The sequence below is a fragment of the Melopsittacus undulatus genome, chromosome 11, assembly GCF_012275295.1.
Source record: "Melopsittacus undulatus isolate bMelUnd1 chromosome 11, bMelUnd1.mat.Z, whole genome shotgun sequence".
Taxonomy (NCBI): Eukaryota; Metazoa; Chordata; class Aves; order Psittaciformes; family Psittaculidae; genus Melopsittacus; species Melopsittacus undulatus.
Window position 1 is genome coordinate 9,536,226 of NC_047537.1, and position 9,868 is coordinate 9,546,093.

At 57.2% G+C, this 9,868-nt stretch overlaps 1 protein-coding gene across 3 annotated transcripts; it reads right to left on the reverse strand.

The window, feature by feature from the left end:
• Nucleotides 1–1,754: 1,754 nt before the first annotated feature.
• On the reverse strand, nucleotides 1,755–9,501 carry LOC101880293 (glutamine synthetase). Of its 3 annotated transcripts, none has more exons than XM_031044160.2 (7): nucleotides 9,478–9,501; nucleotides 7,505–7,680; nucleotides 6,819–6,980; nucleotides 5,034–5,180; nucleotides 4,104–4,231; nucleotides 2,822–3,021; nucleotides 1,755–2,493 (listed from the first exon to the last, which is right to left on the reverse strand). In XM_031044160.2, exons 2-7 carry the CDS (start codon nucleotides 7,668–7,670, stop codon nucleotides 2,172–2,174), a joined length of 1,125 nt encoding a protein of 374 aa, XP_030900020.2. In that variant the 5' UTR covers nucleotides 7,671–7,680; nucleotides 9,478–9,501; the 3' UTR covers nucleotides 1,755–2,171. The 3 variants fall into 3 exon arrangements, with proteins under 3 accessions (XP_030900020.2, XP_030900019.2, XP_005143602.3); XM_031044159.2 differs by lacking the exon at nucleotides 9,478–9,501 and adding an exon at nucleotides 7,838–7,855; XM_005143545.4 differs by lacking the exon at nucleotides 9,478–9,501 and having other exon boundaries at nucleotides 7,505–7,724.
• Nucleotides 9,502–9,868: the final 367 nt, after the last annotated feature.

Consider the following 9,868-nt stretch of genomic DNA (forward strand, 5'->3'; position numbering starts at 1 on the left):
TTAGGTAATTTTCTGAATCTCCTTTTGAGCCTTGCTGTCGTTCCCTGAAGAGGAGGGTCCTTCCTCAGAGAGGAATTGCAGGGTGAGATCCAGGAACAGGTACAAAGTGTTTGGAGGTACCATGGTGCTGTGTCTGCTCAATGACGTTTGCAGTGTGGATTCACATGATCCCCCAGATTTAGCAGGGGCTGCACAGCACAGTATGATGAAAGCTGAAGTCCTTTAAGCCTGTGGTACAGCCCAGGAAACAAACATGCATCTTCCTGCTCCAGATTTAGCTCTTTATTGATTTTCCAGCTGCATCCATCAGTCATTGTCACAGGGCTCAAATTACCCATTAAAGACATCATAGAAATGAGAGGAGAAGACGACAGTGTTGTGGTTTTGATGAAAAACATTGAACATCCCAAACAGCAATTTCTGGAAGGAAAATGTGTCCTCCTTAGGGCAGGGATGGCTTACATTTGTTCTTGAACAGCTCAGAGACACCGAGGGCTCCTGGATACCTGCAGCATGGCCCCCAGACCCTGCTCCCTGCTCCATTGGCAGTGCTGTGACCCACAGGAGGGACATGGAGATCAGCATTTCAGTTTGTCAGCTGCTTCAGATCCAGAGATAAGCATCAAACCAGTTTCCAAATCCTCATGACTGCACTGGAGTGGACAAACAAGTCCAGAGGAGGCCATGGAGATGCTGCAAGGGCTGGAGCAGCTCTGCTCTGGAGCCAGGCTGAGAGAGCTGGGCTGGGGCAGCCTGGACAAGAGAAGGCTCCTGAAGGGGAGACCTGAGAGCAGCTCCAGTGCCTAAAGGGGCTGCAGGAAAGCTGGAGAGGGGCTTGGGACAAGGGCCTGTAGGGACAGGCCAAGGGGAATGGCTTGAACCTGCCCAAGAGAGGGGAGACTGAGATGAGCTCTTAGGCAGAAGCTCTTCCTGTGAGGGTGCTGAGGCGCTGGCACAGGGTGCCCAGAGAAGCTGTGGCTGCCCCATCCCTGGCAGTGTTCAAGGCCAGGTTGGACACAGGGGCTTGGAGCAGCTGCTCCAGTGGAAGGGGTCCCTGCCCGTGGCAGGGGTTGGAACTGGAGGAGCTTTAAGCTCCCTTCCAATGCAAACCAGGCTGGGATTCCATGGAGCTGTTCCCTGAACATTCATGCTGCTGCTTCCCTTCACCTGCAGGTAACCCCTCATGGTTACTTCCTGCTCAGGGTGTCCCTGTGACCAGAGGTCCGTCTGCTGTGATAGCAGCTAGCTCCTCCCCACAGTTGTACTGTGGAGAGTCCCGAAGGACCAGGCCATTAGAGATGCTGTTGCCACCGCATCTTCACACAGATACCCTACTTGGGGGCTTTACTCCATTAATATGATCTAAGACCCCTCCTGCAAAGAGTCTCCCACCCCAGGAGCTGCACTGTGTCTCTCTGTTCAGCACAGCATCACCCCGGGTGCAGCAGGAGGTATCCCAGGCTCTCCTCCCTCACCCAAATGTGTCCCCAGAGGGGAGGGCTGCTGCTCACCATGCCCAGCGCTGGATGTGCTGACTCAGCAGCGCACACCCTGTGTAAACCCAGCCAGCTGCTGCCCCTGTTTGCTCAGCCTGCGCCTCTCTGTTTGCTTTCGGGGATCACGATGGAAGGAGATGGCCTTTCAGCGCCGGGAAATGGGGAAAGGCAGCTCCAGACAGCTTCCCCAAGGATCCTCCAGCAAGACCCAAATGCAATCCTCCCTGGAGCTCAAGGAGCTATGGAACAAGGCACCCATTACAGCACAACCCAGCTGCCAGGAGCCAGGAGAATTATTTATTATCATTTCCTTGCAACAGAGATGGAGTAAAGCACCCACCCTCCCCAGGTGCCACCAGCAGCAGCCACAGCTTCCACACAGGGATCTGTACATCCCAGAGTAAAGTCCATTGGGAAAACCTCAATCCAAGTTTAAAAAAACCCTCCCCACATACAACCTAAAACCAAGAACCAGAAAAGAAAGTGGTTGAGAAAACAGGTTGCCACCTCCCTCCTGCTATAAAATATTTATATATTTATATTCCTAAGGCAACGTTTCACAAGACCAGAAGCAAGGCTCCTAAAGAGGCTGAGCTTGCAGCCCAGGACACCGCAGAGCACGCATCCCACCGGAGAAGCCAGTGTAGAAACCAAAGCCTCCACCCGCCCCATGCCTCAGTGGTCAGCATAGTCCTTGGTCTCCACGCTGGTCTCGTTGAGCACCGTGGTCCTCATGATGGCCTCGGTGACCGCATAGGGGTCGCAGTTGGCCGCCGGCCGCCGGTCCTCAAAGTATCCGTACCCATCCTGGCCCACCTGGCGCGGGATGCGGATGCTGGCGCCTCGGTTGGCCACGCCGGCGGAGAACTCGAAGATGTTGGAGGTCTCGTGGTGGCCGGTGAGGCGCCGGGAGTTGTCCCTGCCGCCCCGTGGGTCGTACACACAGATGTGGTAGTCGTGCCGCTTGCTCAGCTTCTCGATGGCAGCTTCGATGTGTCTGTGGGAGAGAACAGGGATGGGTTTGTCAGCTGGTCCATTTGGGGGGTGTTCCTATGGGCAGGAAGGCTGTAACCCCCTCCTCTATGCACCTCTGTGATGAGGACACCCCAGGGGACACTCTCATGACCCGGACATGGTCTAGGGGGAGCTGTCCCCGCCCATGGCAGGGGTTGGAACTGGATGATCTTAAGGTTCTTTCCAACCCAAACCATTCCATGATTCTATGACAGGCCCAGCCCTGCCTGGTGCAGCCACCCAGGCACAGAGACTTACACTCTACGGAGCCAAGGACACCCCAGACCTCCCAGGGACCCCCCAGGACTCACTTGAGGCCCCCTTCTCTCCGCATCTCCTCGGTGCTGTAGTTGGTGTGACACCCGGCGCCGTTCCAGTTCCCGGTCATTGGTTTGGGGTCCAGAGTAGCCACAACCCCAAAGTCTTCACAGACACGGTGTAGGATGAACCGAGCCATCCAGAGGTGATCCCCCATCTCAATGCCTTCACACGGGCCCACCTGGAATTCCCACTGGAAGGTGCAAGCAAGTACTAGTGAGGATGGGCAGGTTTGTGCCCCCCCCATCCATCACATCCCTACAACCCCTCAGGGGGAGCTACCAGCCTGGGCAACAGCCAAGCTTTTCTCTTAGGTATCAGCAACAGGGATGGGAAGCATGGAGTTAAGCAACAGGACAGCTTTGGCATGCAAAAAACTAGGAATAAACAACTAAAACTAGAGCAAATCAGAAGGGTCTTAATAAAAAGGAGGTAAATAAGCACCACTCCGGCCTTCAAGGCTGGTGCTGGAGCTGCTGGCATGATGAATCCCCCAACCCACACTGCAGAGGGGAGGGGACTAAAGAGAAGCCCGTGAGTCCCCCCCAGGGCTGTTCTGTCCCTGCAGGAGCTGGGGTTGCGCCATCCACAGTGACTAAGCAGCGAGTGACGCAGTCATGGCTGCTGCCATGGCCCAGACAGATGGAGCCCGGGATGCAGGAAGCAGCCAAGAAGGACCCTGGAGAAGCCCTGGCAAACAGCAGGGTCGTTAAAAGTCCTGGCCCAGATAAGCCCCCGCTTATCACCACCACATCAGGAGAGTCTGCAGCTCACAATGCATCCGTCAGTCTGGGCACCCGCCTAATGCAATCAGGGGCAACTCCAGCTAAGTCCTGACTGATCCCAGATCCCCCCCAGCTGCTTCCCAAGGCCATGTCCCACCCGAGCTTCCCACTGCTCCAGGTGCTGCTCCCACAGCCCATCCTGGCTCCCACTGTCTCCTGCACCCCTGCTCCATGGTGAAGGAGAGCACAGGGAAGCACCCAGCTCCACACTGGCTGCCAGCTCTGTGAGGAGCTCGCCTGCACTTCGGCTCAGCTGTGATTTCACGTGCCTGCCCCAAAAAGCAGGGATTTGCATATCAGGATGAGTTAGGAGGACACCAAACACAGACATTTTCATCCCATCATTCATACAACTGCTCCCATCTAGACAAAACCTATGTGGAGAGTCACTGGATTTGGCATCCCAGAAGAGTTGCTGGGTTATTCCAGCTTCACAGTAACTCGTATCCATCACCATAAAGAGGGGCTGCACAGGGCCATCCACACGTACCTGGGAGGGCATCACCTCTGCATTGGTGCCACAGATCTTCACCCCTGCGTAGAGACATGCCTTGTAGTGGGACTCCACGATGTCACGGCCATACACCTTGTCTGCTCCAACCCCACAGTAATAAGGGCCTGGAAAGGAAGAAGGAGTCACCCCCAAAGTAAAGCTTTTGGCACCACCAGCAGCACAGCAGCATAACCCCACAGCTCCCAGGTACCAGCCATCATCTGCAGAGGACTTATGGGAATTAAACAGTGTTTCCCTCCACAGTCCATCAAGCCATTGACCCCTACTCCAGGAGTGTGAGCAATTCATCTCTGCAACCTCAGCCTTATTTGGCAGTTAAACAGGACTTGTAATGCATCAACCGGGAGGTGGCCGGGAGATAAGGGCAGCTTGGTCTGCCCCGCGGCACCTGGGGACCCTCTGAGCACATCAAGCAGCCGAGGTTGTTTTGACAACAGCAGACACTGTTCATGGCTGTGGTTTTATGCAGCATCTCAAGCAGGCCAGGCCCAGATCTCCTCCCCGCCTGCGGCAAGGGAGATGTTGAAAGCAGCCGGTCTCCACGGAAGGCTGATGATGCGGGCTGGGAAACCCCTGGCCCTGGTCCAGGCAGCAGCAGAGGCGCTGGGGCTCGCTCAGGAGGGCTCCATGAGCCGCTCTTTCCGAGCAGCCACGGGAGGAGCTGTCCCGGCCCTTGCCAAACAAGTGGTGCGGCTGAGCTGAGCTGTTTGTGCTCTGCAGGGAGCCCAGCGGGAGCAGCACTGCCGCACGGCTCACATGAGGGCTCCCTGCAAACGGCTCCTAACCCCATCCCTGTGCCAGCCACCACGGGGAAGCTGCACCGAGGATGGGGATGGGATGCTCACAGCCAGGCAGAGGGTGGGAGTCAAGGGGAGCGCTGGGGGTGGGGAAGGGATGGGTACTTACCTTGTGGGCCAGGGAAGCCGTTGTCGGGCCAGCCATAGGGGTGGCCATTGATGCCCAGCAGTGTGTACTCCTGCTCCATCCCAAACCAGGGGTGGCTGTCCTTAACCAAGTCCATGACCTTCTTGCATGTGTGTCTCAGGTTGGTTTCTGGGAGCAGAGAGGGCTGGGTTAGACCTGTGCCATGGACAGGCACACACCATGCTCTGCTCCATCCTGCTTCACTCCACCACTGCCAAGTGCTTCCCACAGAAGCCTTAAGAGAACCAGTGAGGAAATCCCCTCTTCCTGCAAAGCTCCCTGCTCACCCACCTCCTCCTTACAGAGCTACTCCATCCCCACAGCATCAGGACACAGGCTGAGTGTGTAATTAGCCTGCTCCCCAAACCACCACCAATGGTCCATGAACATCCTCCCCCTCTTACACACCAAGAGACCAGGAGCTATCCCCCAGCCCTGTTCTACAGGCATCTAGCAGATCTGGGAACACTGACTATACATCTCCCATCACTAATTCACCCCCAGCTTAATCATCCTTCTCTTTCTCCAGCTCCACGTTGGCTGGTGGAGCTCAGGGTAATCAGAGCTTTGCCAGGAAAGATACAGATAGCAGAGAACCATCCTAACACAGGACAACATGCCAGAATAGGGGAATGAGGACTTGGACCACAGCTGTAAGGGAAAACACAGCTGAACAACTGTTGTGACAGGGACAGGCAGCCTCCAGGCTGCAAATTCTGCCTTTAAATCACAGTAAAAGACCCCAAAGCAGCTACAATACATGCCCATAGCGTGGGGCTGGGGAAGAGCAGTGATAACCCCTTGCACTGATGGGAGAAGGGGGAAGGAAGTTATCACCCACACAGAGCCCACAGAGTCCTTAATGTCCATAGAGACCCCCCTGGGAATAGATGGAAGGTGCACCCCTTATCTGTGGGGCTCTGGGCTCAGCTCTCTGCCCTGGCTCCAGTCCCAGGAGCTCCAGGGCCTGGGGGTCTCTTTACAAAGAGCTGCCATGGAGGAGCTGCCGGGCAGGAATCTCAGCCAACACTGTTCCCCCTGGCTGAAAGCCATGGTGCTGTCTGAGGAGGAACCAGCTCTGTCTTGCACCATCGCTGCCCACAGCCTCTCCTCTGCATCACCCCGCAGATGCTGTCCTCCCTCCCCGATGCACCCAGCAGGGACATGGCCCCACTGCACCAGGAAATAACCAGTTGGTTGCTGACAGAACCCCCTCCGGGAGCCCCTCAGCATGTCCCTGTGCACCGTCTGCCTGTCCTCTGTCTGGGGCTTTATCAGAGGAACAGGACAGACACTGGGACCGCCGGCTTCTGCCTGCAGTGATAAGAGACCAAGAGCCGGTGTGCTCCAGGGCTGCTTGCGAAAGGTCAGCACCTTCTGCCTCCTTCTCCACAGCTGCCCATCAGCAAGGAAAGCAGCCACAAGCCCAGCACTTTAAAACTCCCACCGCTCCCCGGGTTAACCCCAGCCCCGGGGCTGGATGTGCTCAGGCTCAAAAGCCAGGTGACGCCTTCAGCACACTTGAGCTGGCAAGCGCCATGAGCTCCACATCTCACTGCTCTTCTCCTCGCCCTGCACCTCCAGAACAGGTTCCTGCAAGCAACCGCCACCACCAGCACTTGAATTTCAGAGCCTCAGGCCAAGCACCCAGTGCTGAGCTGCTCCCCAGGACCAGCGGTGCAGAGCGAGCAGCTCCTCGGAGGGTTGGCACCCTAAACAGTAAGTGGGTAACCCATGGAAGCAGGGGCACATACTGGAGGTGCTCACCTGCAGGTTTCCTGTTGTACTTCAGCACTTCGCAGAGCACCAGCTTGTTGGGGTCCAGGCAGAAAGGGTCCCTGAACATGCGGACGGGCACCAGGAACATGTCACTGTTGGAGCCCTCTGCCTGTGCCGTGCTGGAGCCATCGAAATTCCACTCAGGGACATCTATGAGGCAGGAGGGAGACAGAGAGAGGAGTGGGATTGCAAAAAGTTATCTCAGATATGGATTGTGCCAAGTGTTGGTGGCTTAGACCCAGGATGAAGAACCCAGAGGGCACTGAGTGCTGTGGGATGACGATGGCCAAAAAGTTTTCCTGCCTAGCAGTACTCCTGAGCATGAGTGGGTTCATTCCCCCAGCACAACCAGGGTACAGGCAGGATCAGCCTCAGCCACTTCACCTCCCTCCACCAAGCCCCATCCAGATGCAGACACATCTCCATGCCTGTTTCCCTGGCAGAAACGGGTGAGGATCTCATCTTCCCCTTCTCACCCAGGGCTACTGGCACAGATTAAGCAAACCACAGCAACACGCTTGATACAACCCCATGAGATAACTAAAGTGGGTCTCACCAGTGCCACACAACCAGGAAGCGCACGTGCCAGCTTCCAGTGCCTGAAGCACCCCAGAACTTTTCCCCAGCCCTGCACACCGCCGCCCACCACCCAGAGGGACAAGCAGCGGCGTTACCTTCGATGCTCTTGGGCTCCTTGTCAAGGGTCCTGCTCTTGCAGCGCACACCCTCCCCGCTGCCGTCGATCCAGACGTAGGTGACCTGCACCAGCCCGTCCTGGGGCAGCCGCATGTACTGCTCCCGCACCAGCTTGTTCAGCCTGGAGCTGTGCGACACCGACATGGCGATGGCCCTGCGGGAGCGTGCAGGTGAGCGCGGCATCACCCCCGGCCCGTTCCCACCCGTTAAAAAGCCTCCAAACCCCCGAAACAAACCACCCCCAACAGCGCCCAGGCAGCACAGCACAGCACAGCACCCCCCCACCGAGCGTCCCCCCGCGGGGCTCGAACCCGCAGCCCCGCCGCTCACCGGCCCCAGCGCTGCCCACGCCCGCGCCCTCCGCTCTTTATACGCGCCCGTGGCCGGAGGGGAGGGGGTGGATGCGGCTCCGCCCCGGGAGGCTGCGGCACCGCGGCCGGACCCTGGGAGCAGCGTTCGGAGCGCGATGTGCTTCCCATCCGAACACGGGAAACAGCGGGGAAACCCTGACCTGTGAGAGTGCTGAGGCGCTGGCACAGGGTGCCCAGAGAAGCTGTGGCTGCCCCATCCCTGGCAGTGTTCAAGGCCAGGTTGGACACAGGGGCTTGGAGCAGCTGCTCCAGTGGAAGGGGTCCCTGCCTGTGGCAGCGGTTGGAGCTGGAGGAGCTTTGAGGTCCCTTCCACCCAAGAGGTCTGGGATTCTGTGATTACTTATTAAAGCGATAACTAACTCATGGTGAAAATCTCACTTTATTGATCAACAACAAGTTCTTGGCAAAGAACTTGTTATTTATAAAACATGTATTATTCAGTGAAAATATAATTTACAGCCTCCTGCTCCCTTGCTGCTTCATCCCCCCTCCTGGCACGTTGTTTTTGTAGGGTCAGCTCCTGCATGCCAGCGGGTGCTCTGCCCAGTGAGGCTGGCTCAGTGCATGCCCCCCTTGAAAGTCCCCCAAAAGCCTCAATGGGCCTGTGACCCTGTGGAGTGCGATGCCTCAGAGTGGAGTGAGGTGTCTGGCTGATCTTGGGGACAGAGGCATCCACATCCCTGGGGACAGGGTTAACCAGGTCCCTGGCAGCCCTACCACCACCCATGTTCCCCCTACCCAACCCTGGACACCCCCAGGACAACTGCTGCCCACCTGCTCCAGCCCTTTGCTGCTGCAGGGCTGCATTTGCCTCCCGGGTGTCTGTGCTTTGAAAGAGCAAGAAACACAGGAGCAGAAATCACCAACTGCAGCCCCTTGCTACCGTACAGGGTTGAGCTGAAGTACAACTTCTGCATTTGTAAGCACTGGGACACAGTTAAGTACCCTCAAAACCAAATGCTCTCCCTGCTCAGCAATTGCTCTGATCTGGTTTACACCCAACACCCCATAGCCAGCAGCTGTGAACTGGAATAGGTTATTTCAATCCGGCCCCATTGTGCAGCTCTGCGGCCGGTCCCAAAGCTCTCCCGGGATAAACGGGGCGCTGCCTTCCCTGTTTTCCATCGGTGCGCCCCGGGGCTCGCGGCTGTCGGAGCAGACGGATCCCCAACGCGCCCGCGCACAGCGCAGCGCAAACACCCGGCGCCTCCCGGCTGTTATCACAAAGGCTCCGGTGTTTTCCTTCTGGGAGGAGGGCAGGAGCCAAACAACCCCCAGCAAACGCGGCCGGCTGAGCGCACCCCGACCCTTCAGCCTCGGCCTCTGAGCAGTTTCTCAATGCTGCACATGAGAAAAGGCTTTAAAGCACAACCAGCCTCTGGGGTTTGCTGATTGCCCCGGTCCTTGAGGCGGACTCATGCTTGTGGCCGCCTGACTCACCCCAGGAATGTTTTTCTGCAAAACAGTAAAACGTCTGCATTGGAGCACTGCAAAAATCCGCTTGACAGTCAATGTCCCCCCATCAGGACACCTCCTTGCTAGACACAGACCCACAAACTGCCCCCATTGCACCTCCTCAACTGGCACTGACCCCAAGCCTCCAGCTGTTTTCCTTCTGAAGGTGTTTTGGTCCCACGGGCGGATAAAGAACCCGGAAGAAACCCAAAAGCATCTGTGATTGCACAAGAACCAGGAAATGAGATTGGCAGAGAGAGAAGCAAAACTTAATGAGCAATTTTGGTCCCCGGGTGCTGACATCAGTGGCAGTGGGCTGCGGGCAGGCTGGACGTCACCATCACCAGCCCCACTGCCCCTGCCTGCTGCCTCCAGCTCCCGTGCCAAGGAGGTGGCACCCAGGGATGTGCCCGACGTTCCCAGAGCAGCAGTGGCAGAGCCACGTGGGTCTCCTCTGTGTCACCCTTGTGCCACCCAAGGCTCCTGTAGCTGGAGCTGGGGTGCAGCTCAAAAACA